Genomic DNA, 14902 nt, shown 5'->3' with positions numbered 1-14902 from the left:
GAATTTCTTCCTCAATACGAGTCTCTTGAAAGTTTTCTTTACTCCTCTGTACGAAGCCTTTCCGCGTCGACTAAAGGCAGTGGGTCCCGAAACATTTTTGGACCCAACTCGGTGGGGCGCCGATCCTTTTCCTCGGCCTCTGTCCCAGACCCTAGAGGGATTAAAAGCCCCTTCCTAGCACGAGTCCGCGGTCAACTAGCTAAATTATTAACGCAGAATATATGCAAATACTTGTTGTTCGTATCGATTTTTTTAAATTCAAAATGAATTTCGTGTTTTTTTCTGAGCGTGCAGAAATTTTAAACGAAGTTCTAGCGTTTATATAGACGGATTTAGTATATTTACTAGTTGTTCTATAACTCTGTTGATATTTACGTTAGAATTTCGTTTGAAATTTCCATGTGGTCAGCAAAAACAGATGAATTCATTTCTAGTAGTGATGGGTCGATTCCAAAATTTTATCGATTCCGATCCCGATTCCGATTCTGACATTTCGATTCCGATTCTACCGATACCGATTCCATCGATTCTGATGCCATAGGCTCCAAGAAAAATATCACTTATTTCCAGGCAACAAGAAAACTACTTTTTAAAATATTACTCTGTGAAAGAGTCAGTTGACAAAAGAATCTTTCATATCATTACTATGTAATTAAAATATAATAGCTAAATTTCAAAGCAGAACATACCTGAAAAGTGGTGTTACATGATAGGTATTACTTTAGAATATTGGCACTCATAATATGTCGACAAAATATATATATGTATATCCAAACTACAAGGGAGAGCCCTGAGTACAGGAATTTTCATAGCTGTAATAAAGATTACACACTACATATATGAATCATGTAATATTTGGCCCTTTCAAATTCTCAAGCAGAAAATCCAATTATTCTACATGCTCAGCCAGCAGGTTTTGACATCTCCATGTTACAGTATTACTGCCTGCAGAAAATTGCCTTTTGCTACACATGTGTGTTATTGGGAAAGTACTTTCCCACCAAAATTGCAAGATTTTGGAGACTTTGGAATTTTTATTAAAAATTACATCAACGATTTTTTGGATCTTAAATCTTCATGGAATTCAAGTGGACGAAGCGAACAACTATAGAACTAAACTTTAGTTTTGTAGAGCCAAAAAATATGCTATACTTCTCACGTCATTCAATCAACCTTAATATCTCTTGCTTTTTTAAGTTCAAGAAAGAAACTAAACGCTACAAATGAATATTACATCGGACGGACGCAGTAATAAAAAAGGCTAAAAGAGCCTTGTGGTGTGAAAACTCCCCCTACCGCGCGACTCTCCTCGGCGAGGGTGGAAAGGGAAAAAGGGTATCGCTTGTTGCCTTTCACGGAAACAGTTCATTTTTCTCTCTCCTAAGCATGCTGACTTAATCTCTTCACTTTACTTCAATACCCGAGGCATATTTCTTACGCGCGGGATGGTTCCGAAAAATATCCAATCCTTAGTATTTTCACTCGAGTAATGCGCTAAATGGTCTAGTCGATCTATACATAATCCTTTTTAACATCCTCAGTTTAGGTTTTTAAGTCAATGAAGACGATTATCCATGCTTTAAATGACGATTTTCAGGACTAATGTATTAAAAAACTTGAAAAATCGGCCTCATTTACCGAGCCTCAGAGGTCCGCGGCGTGTAGGTCAGCCTTGACGCGCGATTGAAAAATCGCTCTTATTTCCTTCGTCGCAAACTTTTTTTTCAAGATTTCTACTAAGTATTCTTTAGAAATCTCTACTTTACATTGTGGTTCAAATTTTCCGAGTTATATTTTTCGTAAACGAAAGATAATGTCTACTTAATGTCAAATTTCACGTGAAAAACGGGTCGGCCATTTTGCGCGGTAAAACCAGACAGATGAGAGCCAAAATCTTCAAAAGTCATTGAAAGTATAGGCAAAGCACCAGATCAAATGAATATTGCGTTTTTTATTCCACAAAACTCATACCAACGCAAAACCACTAGGATAAATTCAGAGATTTTTTGAGGAAAAGCGATATCTCGTGTGGCATTGAAAAATTGGTCATGTTTGGGCCTCTGTATCTCACTAAAGGTTCGCAATTATGTAAAATGGCATATAAATCAATATTTGGTAATGATTTATGAGTATTTACGCTGAGTTTCCAGTCTCTATCCCCAAAAAGGTCATTTTGGACTTTATTCCAGCTTTTTCCGATTTCGGACCAGTGTGCGCGGGGTAGGAAGACGATCGGCCGCCGCGGCTGGCGTAAAGGTATTCGGCGCCCACGTCGACAACAACAATAGTGAATTCGGCAGGCTGAAACTACCAGGCCAAGGCATTAGAATGACTTATCGGCTTTAAAAACTGCATTATTACATGAGTTTCATGATAGCGCTTCCTGTCGGCAGATTGCTGGACCTACTAGCCTCGAAAGCTCTGTAACCTTAACTACTCGACTCGACATCCGTAATGCTACTCGAAACGCTCGAGTCGAGTACCAACTACTCGATCGACTTGAATTTTCGAGTACTCGCACATCCCAAGAAGATATGTGTTTTGTTATTACGATTACGTGGCGCGAAAATTCAAATGACTATTGGAAATGCGGTCGTATATTTTGTTGTTTGAAGTACTGCTGGAATCGGAATCGATTTTTCGTCTTGGCAAGTACTCGTTTTCGATTCCGGTTCTTGGCCGAGAATCGAGGAATCGAAGAATCGAGGAATCGAACCGACCCATCACTAATTTCTAGCGTTGGATTTCAAAAGTAAGCAACAAATATTTTTTTGGAAAACACACTGCAAATAACAATAGTTGACCGCGTGGAGAGGATAGGAAAGGGTCGACCTGAGCGGCCGAAGAAGGGGCTGGGCTCGCGCTAAGGCGGATCGTGAGGGGCGACCGCGTCCGTGGGTCTATTGTGTCCGCCACGGTCACTTTTTTCGACCTGTGCCGCACAGGCGCGGTATTCGTTGGTTAGGGTAAGAACATTCAGGACGCACTGGTGTGGCATTCGTAGTTGAGGAAAAAAAATCCTCGCCGCACAGGTGCGGAATTCGGCGCGAAAGGGTTAAGTCAGTATGGGATGACAAAGTGACAAATTTGTGTGAGGAAAATTTGAATTCAATGGAAGATTTCGGCAAAGAATGCGAAGATGATGACTGATAGTCCTAGTGTGGAGTATTCAATCAGTCCAATGTCTTCATCATCAACAATTTCATTATTATCATTCTCAGTTTTTAAATGAAGCAGAAAGAAATTTTCAAGTCTGCAAACAACTTTTTTATTGATTACACAAAAGTTTAGTCTGATGAATTGTACCACCAAGCTGATTGCTGAAATAATATGTATTGATGGCCTGCCATGGTCTATTGTGGAGAACAATGGGTTTTGAAATCTGATTGTGCATTTGGAGCCACGTTGCATTCAATCCGGATGCAAAGTATTTTCAAAATAAGTTATTCCTGTTATTAATGAGAAAGTGCCCGGATGTTTTACAGCAGGCAGTTAGAAATGCATTTGAATCTGAAAATGTCTGAAGGTCTGACAACTGAAATGAAGGATATGATCCAGATCTAGATCCAAAAAAAATCCTGGATCTGTCCATCCCTAGTTAGTAACTATCAAGGGGAGACCACGAAACTTGCTCCGCCTTTTTCAATGCTGTATTTTTTATGGCCTTCGGAATGGTGAGCACATCCTTGAAATAGTAGTGGTTCCGTTGAATGGGCCTTAGTTTGGCTGTAATTAATTCATTTTCATGCGGTTCTTTTCACAAGCTGCATATACTTCCATAATACCGCGCCACTCAGCAGACGGGTCAGGTGGGGTAGTGGTAGCGTTTAAGGCTACCACCCCGGGGACCAGGGTTTGGGGCTTCGTGCTGGCTATATATTTTGTTGTCTTCATTGTGATCATACGGCGTCAACTTTTTCATTAATTTTTATTGCGACAAGCATAGATATGAGACTATTTTTTATCATCGTAATGGCGTTTAGGTATTTAAGAAGTGTCATTTCAAACACGGAGATACGACGACTACACTAGCAAGGGTTGGTGTGTGCCAAAATGTTAATTTTTTCATTGGTTATACTGATCAATTTCCACATTAAAAATGAAAACCACTCTTGCGAGAACACATGCCATTGAAGGCTCGTGGCGAACAACAACATGCGTACTGACATAATAAATAAAAACACTAAACGATAATAAAATGGCATATTTCTCGAACACTTGTAATTCACTTCACTCCAAAGGGAGTTTACTTACACAGTACCTATGTGCTAAAAGAACCATTCCGAAATATAATTTCAACTAATAAATGGGATGAAATAAAAGTTGTTGACCCAGGACCGGTAGTGTTGGCGTATAAAATATATCAATCTTCAAAAACCAAGGATTTCAACATCGTACGTACATTCTAGTTTAGAATGGTCTCGTGTGTTCCTACAATGTACTTTGACTGCCTCTCTTGCGAGTTTTCAAAGTTCGAGGAATTGTAGCTAATTTTTTTTTAGATCAGCAAGATGAACCCGTCACACGTGGCGTAAAAATTACGCCACGCAACCGGCTGTGTACCACTTGTGTACCTTTATATCTGTATCACCTATAAATGTACAAGATTTAACAAATTTCTACAAATAAAGATTAATTTTAACAAAAATCGAGTGTTATCATGTATGCACATAATATGGGCAAAGTACGCCATTCGCCTGGTTGTGTAGAAATAACAGTCGTGCCCGTTATAGGGTTAAAAGCAACAATTACACCAAATGTGTCTTGTGCTCGCCGCTTCCAAAATCTTCCATTGACCTTCCAATATAATAACAAGAGGCCCACCAACAAATGTAATTTTTTCGAAAAAAAAAAGCCACTGTTATAGCCCCCTGTTAATCTTTCGGTATGTTTTTGAAGAGAGTAGCAAGTGGAGCATTCACTTCTCCGTGTTGGAAATGACACTGCTTAAATACCTAAACGCCATTATGATGATAAAAAAATAGTCTCATGTCTATGCTTGTCGCAATAAAAATTAATAAAAAAGTTGACGCTGTATGATCACAATGAAGACAACAAAATTTAGAGCCATCACGAAGCCCCAAACCCTGGTCTCCTGGGTGGTGATCATATACGCTACCACTACCCCACCTGACCCGTCTGCTGATAGTGTGATATTATGGAACTATACACGGCTTGTGAAAAGTACCGCATGAAAATTAATTCATTACAGCCAAACCAAGGCCCATTCAACGGAACCACTACTAGTTCAGGTATGTGTTCACCATTCCAAAGGCCATAAAAAAATATGGCATTGAAAAAGGCGGAATAAGTTTCGTGGTCTCCCCTTGCTAGTGCATTTCATAAAATTAGCAGCAGAGTTAACTGAAGATTTTGGTTGAAAAACTGGCTAATAGTGTGACTTGATTTTCAAATTAACACATTCTGTAGTGGATAAGTAAGACGGAAATAATTTTTATGCCTTGGGGTGTCTAGAATATCCTTCAATATGAGGCTGGTATAAAGGTCAACCATTGGATTGAACTCACCATTTTATCATTTGAAATTCCTTCATAGAGTGACTAATGTGTGTACTCCTTCCTTGCTAGCTTGTTGAATATTTGCTGGATATGTGCAATGTCAGCCCAGATGTTGTTGATAGACTAACTGGAGAGACAGCATTAACGGCGTCCGTGTCTTATGGCCGACACTCCACAGCTGCAGCCCTTCTCATGAGAGGCGCTTCAGTCACAGCACCAAACTCAAAGGTAAGATAAAGCTATAAATTAGACGTTAGATATATCATTTGCTTCTGCAGACAAAATGGTGGAAGGTGGTGGAATGATCCTGCCTCGGAAGACCTTTTCTATCATTCTATGCAATACCTTCATTCTCTACAATAAAAAGTCTGCTAAACATTCTTAATAATATGCATTGAGTGCACCCGTGGCACTGCAATAAAAACAATTTGTATTAAAATAGGTTGTACAAGAAAAGATAATAACTATTTCACGAAAAATATAATGCTGATATTATGCCTATGTCCCTTAAGTGAAACAAAAGCAAGCTGCGAGAAACTGCGACTAATATAACATGCATGACTAATGTATGAAACAGGGAGATGAAAAAGCATACACATTAGGGCGGATCAGAAAAATCGATTTTTTTTTCAAATCCATCTGGCCCAATGAAAAAAAGTTGTGGGGCCAATCAAAAATAAGGCCTGAAAAATTTGAGACCTCTATGGGAACCCCTGACCGTCGCTCAAATGCAATTGTAATGTATTCAATTTAATATTTTATGTTAATTTCTGTTTATGTAAAACAGAATTTATTTCTAAAAGATTACCCTGGAGCCCTGCCGATTGGTGAGTTGTTGAATAAACAAGCCTGCGAATGGTTGACGGTTTTAGAGATTGTAATTATTCTCTTCGAAAAGTACAGTGAGTCCTCGTTTAACGTCACTTACCGTTCCTGAAAAATGTGACGATAAACGAAATGACGTTAATCGAAGCACAATATCCCATAAGAAACAATGTAAATAGTGAATATCGGCTCCTAGACCTCACAATTCCTACGCGACAAAATTTTAGCGTATCATATTTGGGCCATTTCTTACGATGGGAATGCCAAACTATGGCATAAACACGAGTCCCTGTCTTCATTGACGGCAATACCAGCAGCGACGTACATCATTCTCCATTTTTGTATCTTCCCACGTTTGTTTTTTCGGCTTCGCTATGGTGGTCACCTGGGCATCATCGCTGGGCATCATCATCGCTGAAACATCGTCGCAGTTACAGGAACCAAGATTATTGAGAACACGGCGAAAAAGTGACGACAAATACTCCGAGTTCTACACGGAAAAATTCCTTGAAATCACTTTTCAGGTTCCAGAAAACCGTTATGTCAAGTAAAATTTGCTAAAACTTTACTTGACATTTACGCACTTAACATTTGCGCACCTACCTAAGAATTCATTTTGCAGAAAATTTGCTATAAACGTAATCGAAATTGACAACAAACACACCGTTTTACACTTCGTTTAGACTGACTGTATTACCGCCCACAAAACGAACAACCTGCAACGCCTGCCGCTTCGCATTTTTTCTCGCGCGAAATTTAAAAGACCTGACGTTATCGCGAAGCAAAGGTGCGATAAACGAATTACGGTCTCAAAATTTTCGTGACGTTATCGCGAAATGACGTTAAACGGGGTGACGTAGAACGAGGACTCACTGTATCTGAGTAAAAATAGTAGTAAGGTGGAGACATCACAGCAATTTAGGGGGGTAAGTTCAAAATTCGTGAATGTAATATGCTATCATCATTCCCTATAGCTTTTGCCAAGTTATTGCTCTTGCAGGGCAAAAATTTCATGCATTTTGACGTATCTGCCACCGTTTAGCCACAAAATGCCTAATTTGTGTCCGTGCCCGCGAAGAAAATATTCCAATGCCCACGCAGCGTCGCGGATACAAGAGCGACAGGCTGATCTCGTCCCCTGCCCGCTTGCTTCTTCCCCTTCCATGTCTCAAATACAGCAATATTCATCCCGCGTGTGCTGCTAGGAGGGTGGTCATCTTTGATAATATAAATCGGAAGATGGTAGAAGGTAATAAAGGATGTGTAGTGAGACGACTTGTCTCTTATTTGGCGCCTCGTCGGCGTTAAACAAATTGATGTAACCAACTTTTAGAGAAGTGATGAAATATTCCATTTCGTCTACATTATATGACATGGAGAATACTTCTAAAGATATTCTGCTAGGATCAGAGTCCTTTCTTTCATGCTTCAGATTCACACCGCAGGCATCATCAGATATAATGAAGGGAGATAATGCTTTCGTGCTTTAAATTAGTACAATCAACCTTCCTAACATTTGAAGTTCTTGATTCTCAATCTATCACTGAAATACTCCGCTTAAGCCTTAAGCGTAACCCTTTCTCAGTAGTTCCAGCGGATTGAAGTGGGCAAAATCACCCAAACAAAGCTCCTTCTAACTCTTCATGTTCTGCATTCCTCGAGCACTTTTGTTGTGATGGTTTACCCTCCCTCACCACCGCTGACCTCATCTTCCCCTTGTTTTGTTTAAATTGTGAAGAGTGAATCACAAGATAAATTAACTGCACCTCTCTCGTGTTGATCCATTTTTTTCATTTTCTCACTGAGATATGTTTGGCAATTTTTGGCCATGGCATCCTTCAAATGCTCTCTGTTTGCACAACTCATGGTGCACGTGCAGGTATGCTGTCGATTGCTTTCTGCTGCCTGAGAAACGAAAGAAGATCGAGCATTCATGAATGTTAATGCCACAATATTTTCACCAAAGTGAACGGCTTCTTTATCAAATGACAGTTTACCACATGAATTTGTGACGGAGAGTTCCATGTTGACTTCATTTCTAACAGATCGCCAGCAATTATAGATAGTAAGGACTCTTAGTGAAGGTTTTCTGGTAATGGAAACTCTCGCTGTGGCAAGTGCCAATACCAACAGGGCCGGGTAAAAACGGATTTTTTTACATACTAATCATAGAGTCAAATGACAGTGCTCCATCTCTCTTTCGTAATGGTGAGGGTCTCGCAATAGCCCACACTCGCATTAATGCAGTTCCACTGTAATTATTTCCTAATTCATTTCATATTCTATGTGGTGTGAATGCCACCATAGTTTTAACAAGTGATCTATCATTCTGAATTCATGGTTTAATTTGGAATCCTTTACATTATGATAATGTTGTTGTGACCGAAGTAGTATTTTTCAGATGGGCAAAAAAAAAATGATTGTGGGATAGTTTGACAAGGTTGCCTATGGAGCAGAAGAAACACTGCATTTCACCAATTTAAACTTTTTTATCATCTTTCATTTTTCTGCTTATGCTTTTGCCAAGAAAGTTATTTTGAAGCATATCTAAGCCGGATGTATTGTTCAGTTAGAAAGTGGATCTGGATTGTTTATTTTGTTTCCTTTTTCAATAATTTATGGTGAAAGAACTGGAATTTGCTTGAGGAATTCACAATTTTGAGCGATTCTTGATGTTTCTTCAGCAACACTTAGTGAATATTGCCTTGGATATTGTTATTCATTTTTGCGTGGCTCTAATTTCTTTGAAAAAAAATATCCATAAATGATGAGAGATTAATATCGTAACATAACTAGTTCACTCATTGGTAGGATTCCTAGAGACCTTAGAGATATTCAATGTATACATAAAAAATAATGCACACAAATGAGATTTTGAAAATTCCTTTCTTGTGGAAAAGATGGATACGGCACATTCTGGAAGAATCATTGGCGGACTAGTGAAAAAAAAGACCCCACTCTTATGAATATAAAGTGCAAAAGGTAAATATTTCTAGTTAAAGAAAGACACTGTTCATTTCTGATAATATCTACGTCGACTATTTCCAGCTATGTACTTATAGTTAATATTATCGTCACCCGCAGCACTTCTGTGTTTTATCCTGAGAAAGACAAATTTAAAAACAACATGTTTAAACCAGCTTACTACAACTAAATTCATCAGCACAGTGATTTTCTTTGTGTCACAGTCAATGAACTAATTATGCTGAAGTGAAAACTCTCACTGTTTTGAAGTCCACCCACACTGGCTAGTACAGAACCAGTCAAACCAGTTGAAGTTCAGAGCTGAAGCTATCACATGTCCAGAGTAAATTGGAGTTGATAAGTTTTGATAAAAAGGTCATGTTGGGTCAAGTTTTTTCCTTCAACTCAACTCGACTCCAATTTTAAGTTAATTAGACACCTGCAGTTATCTCCAATAAAGACTCTGATTTGTAATCTCAATTGACCATTGTTGTCACCCCTTAGGGTCTACCTCCACTTGTTGCAGCTGTGTCGGGAGGGGGCTGTCCCAGAGTTCGGAGGCAAGGAACTGTTTGTTCTGTTGTGGAGCTCTTGTTGCAAGTGGGCGGAGCGTCGCCCGAGCAGAGGGATTCCTCTGGAAGAACAGCTCTTGCGCATGCTGCAGCTGATGGCAATGTCACCATGGTGAGACTCCTCCTGGAAAAAGGTGTGTAGCCATAATCATTCTTCTCATCTTTTCCACTTTGATTTTGTGATTGATTTTGATTAACACTTTCGCTGCGGCGGACGCACCGGTGCGTCCTGCGCAAACTATTATGCTGAGCGGAGGACGCACCCGTGCGTCCTGCTTCGACCCGTTTTCAAATGCCCATAGAATCAGCCGAGAACGTCTTGGGCGCTCCAAATTACCTCTCGCTGCTCTATTACATTCCGTACCATCCAGTATTGGCCGTCGTTTCTAGGATTCACCTTTCATTATTTAGGTAAATACTTTTTCATCTTTTTTCTATTTTTTCGTAATTTTTTTGATATTTTAATTTTTCTGACCTAAATTGTCTCGGAACTGGAGATAAATGGGTCTCGTATGCCTTATAAACTCTTCTAAATATTATTTATGTCAAATAAAGTTTTATATTCAGTTTATCCGAATATGTGGAAATGTGTCGATATATCCGAAGATTGCAAAAATATGTGAACACATTGGTTTGGACAATTGTCATGGCTGCTTCTTTTGTACATAAAAGATATTACGTTTAGCTATAATAAATCCTTTGAAAAAGTAATACGCGTGATTGAGCCAGGTTCGATGCCAGAATTTTCTATACATGTCCCTTTATCGTGCATAACGTGGAAAAAGTTAGCTCTAAGAAATTATCACCATAAATTCGATAATAATGAATTATAATCCATTGCACTCTTCTTTTATTCTTCCATATAGCCTATTGATTATGTAAACATGCCGTAATGTTGCCGAATTTTGCTGAAATATAATGAAAAATTTTGTTGAGCATTCAATCACTTGTTCCACAAAACCCCGAAACACAATATTATAAACAAGTGTCTCGATATTACGGTTCAATCGCAAAGGCTATGTACTTTGTTAAACTGACAGATAGGTATATAATTACCACTCTGCGTATACATTACACACTGAACTGAAATCGACCACTATTTCAAGATAAAATATTTTACACAGGATCCATTAGCATTGACCTTGAGAATGAAATTCAATGCCGGTATGACGGAAATGTAACACCGGGAATTCCAAGACGATCACGATAATGTGTGAAATAAAAGGGTAATATTTTGTCTCATTTCATGCGGATATCGTTTCGTATGGCCTATAAAAACAAAGTCGTCGAGGCATTCCTTTCACTCTCATCCCTCCACGCCCTCTGGCCAAAATATCATTGCAAGTACGACGCTGCCACAGGAAAGTACTAGGTGCTCGTGGCCTTCGGAATAGATTGATATGCTCGATTTTCGGAGATATCTATCCTCTGAAGTATCATCGGAGGTGTCACCGGTTACCTGAATATCTTGATTTTTTCCCATTACATTAGATGGCTGAGGAGCCAGTGGCATCAACGTCTGGTTCAGCGGGAACGCGATGAAAAAAGAGATGAATATCCTTAGAGAATTTTGAAGAAAAAGACTAATTAAGAGTTTATGGATATCCTTATGCAGTTTGATGAGGAGATGGACAGCAAGGAAGATAATGCATCCCAGGAAGGAATTCCAGAGGAGTCGTCCAAAGAGAGTCAGGAAGAAAACGCCCATGCTTCTTCATCAAAACTGTTCCGAAAGCACTCAAATAACTTCAATTTATGGTACAAAGATGAACTCCAAGTAACAGATATCCCTTTTACTGGCACCTCAGGACAAAAATTAAATGTTCCCAGCGGGAATCCTTACGACTTACGACTCATTGCCAATGATGTTTTTTGAGTTGCAACAGAAACGAATATCAATGCTGAATATGTGGTTCGAAATAATACTTCTCCAAATTAGAATATCGTCTTGGAATAAGTCTTGAGTCGAAGATAATTGGAAACTTTTTTGACCTTCTATTTCCGATGGGTTTTATTTCTCTTAGTAGATTATAATATTATTGGAAAAATCTGAAATATATTATCTCCCTGTTTTTTCCATATACATGTCTCGAGATAGCTTTTGCAAATATTGCGCACTATGCACTAAGATAGAAATGTGGTTGAATGCGAACACTTACCCAGTGATCCATTTTACAATATACGACCCTTGCATGATACATTCTATGCAAGTATGAGTGAATTGTACTACGTGGAAAGGGCTGTGAGTCTAGACGAATCCATGGTTCTATGGAGTTGACGTTATCCACAGTTACTATTAAAACAAGTCATTCCTTACAAACGTCACAAATATGAAATAAAATTGTACATTATCACTGAACCACGCGGTTTGGATTTGGATTGCTTGATATATTGTGGCACCGAGGGTAAAAAAGTGGGGGGAGCATGGAACGCAGAGAAAGTTACTCATAAATTGTTGGCAAATTTAAAAAATAAGGGGCACGCTGTGTACAGGGATAACTTTTACGACAGCGTGAACCTTTTCCATTGTCTGCAAAAACATGCTGTATAGAGAAAACATACTGTACAGTCATTCTGATAATGAAGAGATGTGAAGATGATTTCCTCCGAGTATGGACACGATTTTGCGGGCAGGCGGGGAAGGGTTTCAACTAAGCCCAGTATGGTGGACGATTACAATAAACATTTTGGAGGCAAAGATTAGACCGATCAATTGTTGTCATATTATCTTTACGAAACAAAAACTCGCCGTTGGTACCTAAAGCTGAGAATATACTTAATTCAGATAATAATGATTCATTCTTTCATTCTATACCAAAGATTTAGTAGGAAACGTGTACATTTGTTAGAATACCGCGATGAATTGATAAACTATACTATAAACATTGCTAAATGTCCAACCTGAGGTAATGCCTTCAATGAGTTTCTCTAAACATGGTCACTCACCACATAATTTGGAAATGAAAAGAAAAGGAAGAAAGAAGTGCCGAGTATGAGCCAAAAATAGAGTGAGGAAATATGTTAGCACTTACGATCCAGGTTGCCCGTAAAAACACGGTTTTATGCTTTAGGATATTTTCTAACATCTTATATTTATTGCTGACTTAAATAGCACTCTTCATTCTAGTGTTTTTTTCAGGATGATTCTTGAAAGTTATCCCAAAACCATGAGTAAATTATGAGTTTGTAATTATTTTATGAGAAAATTATATTTTCATTAAAAAAATTATCACTTTCGAATACTCCAAATTTTTAAAACATCTATTTATTTGCAAAATCAGTCGAATAATAAGAACGTTAGATGAGAATTAAGGGAGATAAAAATATTTGTGTAGCGGGTTGCATAACGCATGTGACACGGGTTGCATAGCTTTGGCAATGCTGTGAGCGGCAGATGCACCGGTGCGTCCTTCGTTTTATTTGTTTAAAGCAATCATAGGATTTTTATTATTATTTTTCACTGTATCCATAGAGACATATCTACTTGGTTATGCAGAAAAACCACTGCCGCTCACAGCGATATTTTTCATCAAAATGGCTAGCAGCGAAAGTGTTAAGAGGAAAAAATTAAAAGAGCTACTGTCTGTAAAAAAAAAAAGCAGGATACCCGAGTTTGAGGGGCTCTAGCATCTAAACAAAGCAATCTATTTCAATGCAACAAAAATCATACAAAAGAGAATTTATTTCTACGTTGTATCATTTACTTTAAAAAATCTTCGGCTCAATAGTTTTTCCTGTACTTCATTTTTTCTCAAAAAAGTACCAGTTTTTTGCAAGTAAAATAAAGTTGCCCAAATTTGAGCGCTTGGCATTCCTTTATCTTGAAATTTTGATATAAAGAAGCCACATCTATTATTGGCAGTGTGCCGAAAACAAATTGTTTATACCACTAAAATTAACGGAGTTGTTGTAAACAACGCAAACCTCTGCTAACTTCAAAACCAGTGGGTCAATTGAAAATTGATTGGTACTGTTGCCTTCCATAGAATGTTAGTAATGCATGTACGTGAATCATACTTGTTAAATGTTAGCAGTATTTTTAGTATCTTTTGATATTTTTGTTTTGAGCTCTGGTTGTCACCTTTGTCGCCTGTCTGGTTGTCCCATGATGTAGCTGCCGGTATGCGAATAGAAACATCTAGATAAATAATAAGTGATATTGACGTTATTATTGTTATTTGATAAACATTTTACATGTCCTTGCACTTTTTTTAGTAGGGCCCTCTTCGCACCTATAGCGTTGAGGTGTTTTTCCCTCTCCCGTTCCTCATGCACCTTTCCTCTCCCAGAGGCGTCATCGGGCTCCTATCGTGGTGGTGCCTCTTTTCCCTTCCTCTCCAGCTGCTCCCCGGGTGATCGGGCGTATAAGCCATGGGCTTGGTTCCCGGCCACGGTGCGTTGTATCCCCGAAGGGCTCCCCTGAGCCCTCACGTGTTGTATGGAGGGGTGAACTCAATGCGCCCGATCCATCGAGCACAATCGAAGGCAGAGGGCTGATGGATGGGGCCTCAGCATTCAACAGAAGAGAGGGATTGAAAAACTTCTGTCATCCTGTCGACTGGATGCACCCAATCACATGGCAACAGAGAGTTGGGGTGTGGGTAAGGGGTGTCCCTAGGAGGGTCAGAGTGTACTCTGTCTCAGCAGCGTAGTGGTGTCAGGTGGTTTGTGCAAGTTGTCCAGGAGTTGCAAATATTTGGGCCTTAATACCGAAATTAAAATGATAGACGATTGCGAAGGTAGCTGGACTTTAAAGACTGATATCGGGTGGTGGTTTAATATCGGTGTCTCGGCATTTTTGTTGTCCACAATATTAAAGGAAGATTAAATTTGTGCTGTTGTGAACGAACTAGGAACACCTAGCAGCCAAAAATATTTGTGGCAATGGTTACATCCTCAAATGAAATCTGCACTATTCATGTGGTTTTGTCAACAATGGTCTGTAGAACTGCCCATAAACGGTGTGATGTTAAAGACAAAAGCTGAGGGGAGAAATATCTTTGACCACCGAATCATGCCTTA

At 39.0% G+C, this 14902-nt stretch overlaps 1 protein-coding gene across 2 annotated transcripts in view; it reads left to right on the top strand.

Annotated features, from left to right (window-relative positions):
* Positions 1–14902, top strand: part of LOC124163318 (protein TANC2) — a 529785-nt gene that overhangs the window by 453666 nt on the left and 61217 nt on the right. For both annotated transcript variants that reach the window (XM_046540135.1, XM_046540134.1), the window contains 2 exons: positions 5589–5747; positions 9813–10014. In XM_046540135.1, the coding sequence (XP_046396091.1) occupies positions 5589–5747; positions 9813–10014 (361 nt within the window). The remainder of the gene's footprint in view (positions 1–5588; positions 5748–9812; positions 10015–14902) is intronic.

This window comes from Ischnura elegans, chromosome 8 (genome assembly GCF_921293095.1).
Source record: "Ischnura elegans chromosome 8, ioIscEleg1.1, whole genome shotgun sequence".
NCBI lineage: Eukaryota > Metazoa > Arthropoda > Insecta > Odonata > Coenagrionidae > Ischnura > Ischnura elegans.
Note: the sequence above shows the minus strand (reverse complement) of the source record. Positions and strands in the feature narration are given on the sequence as shown.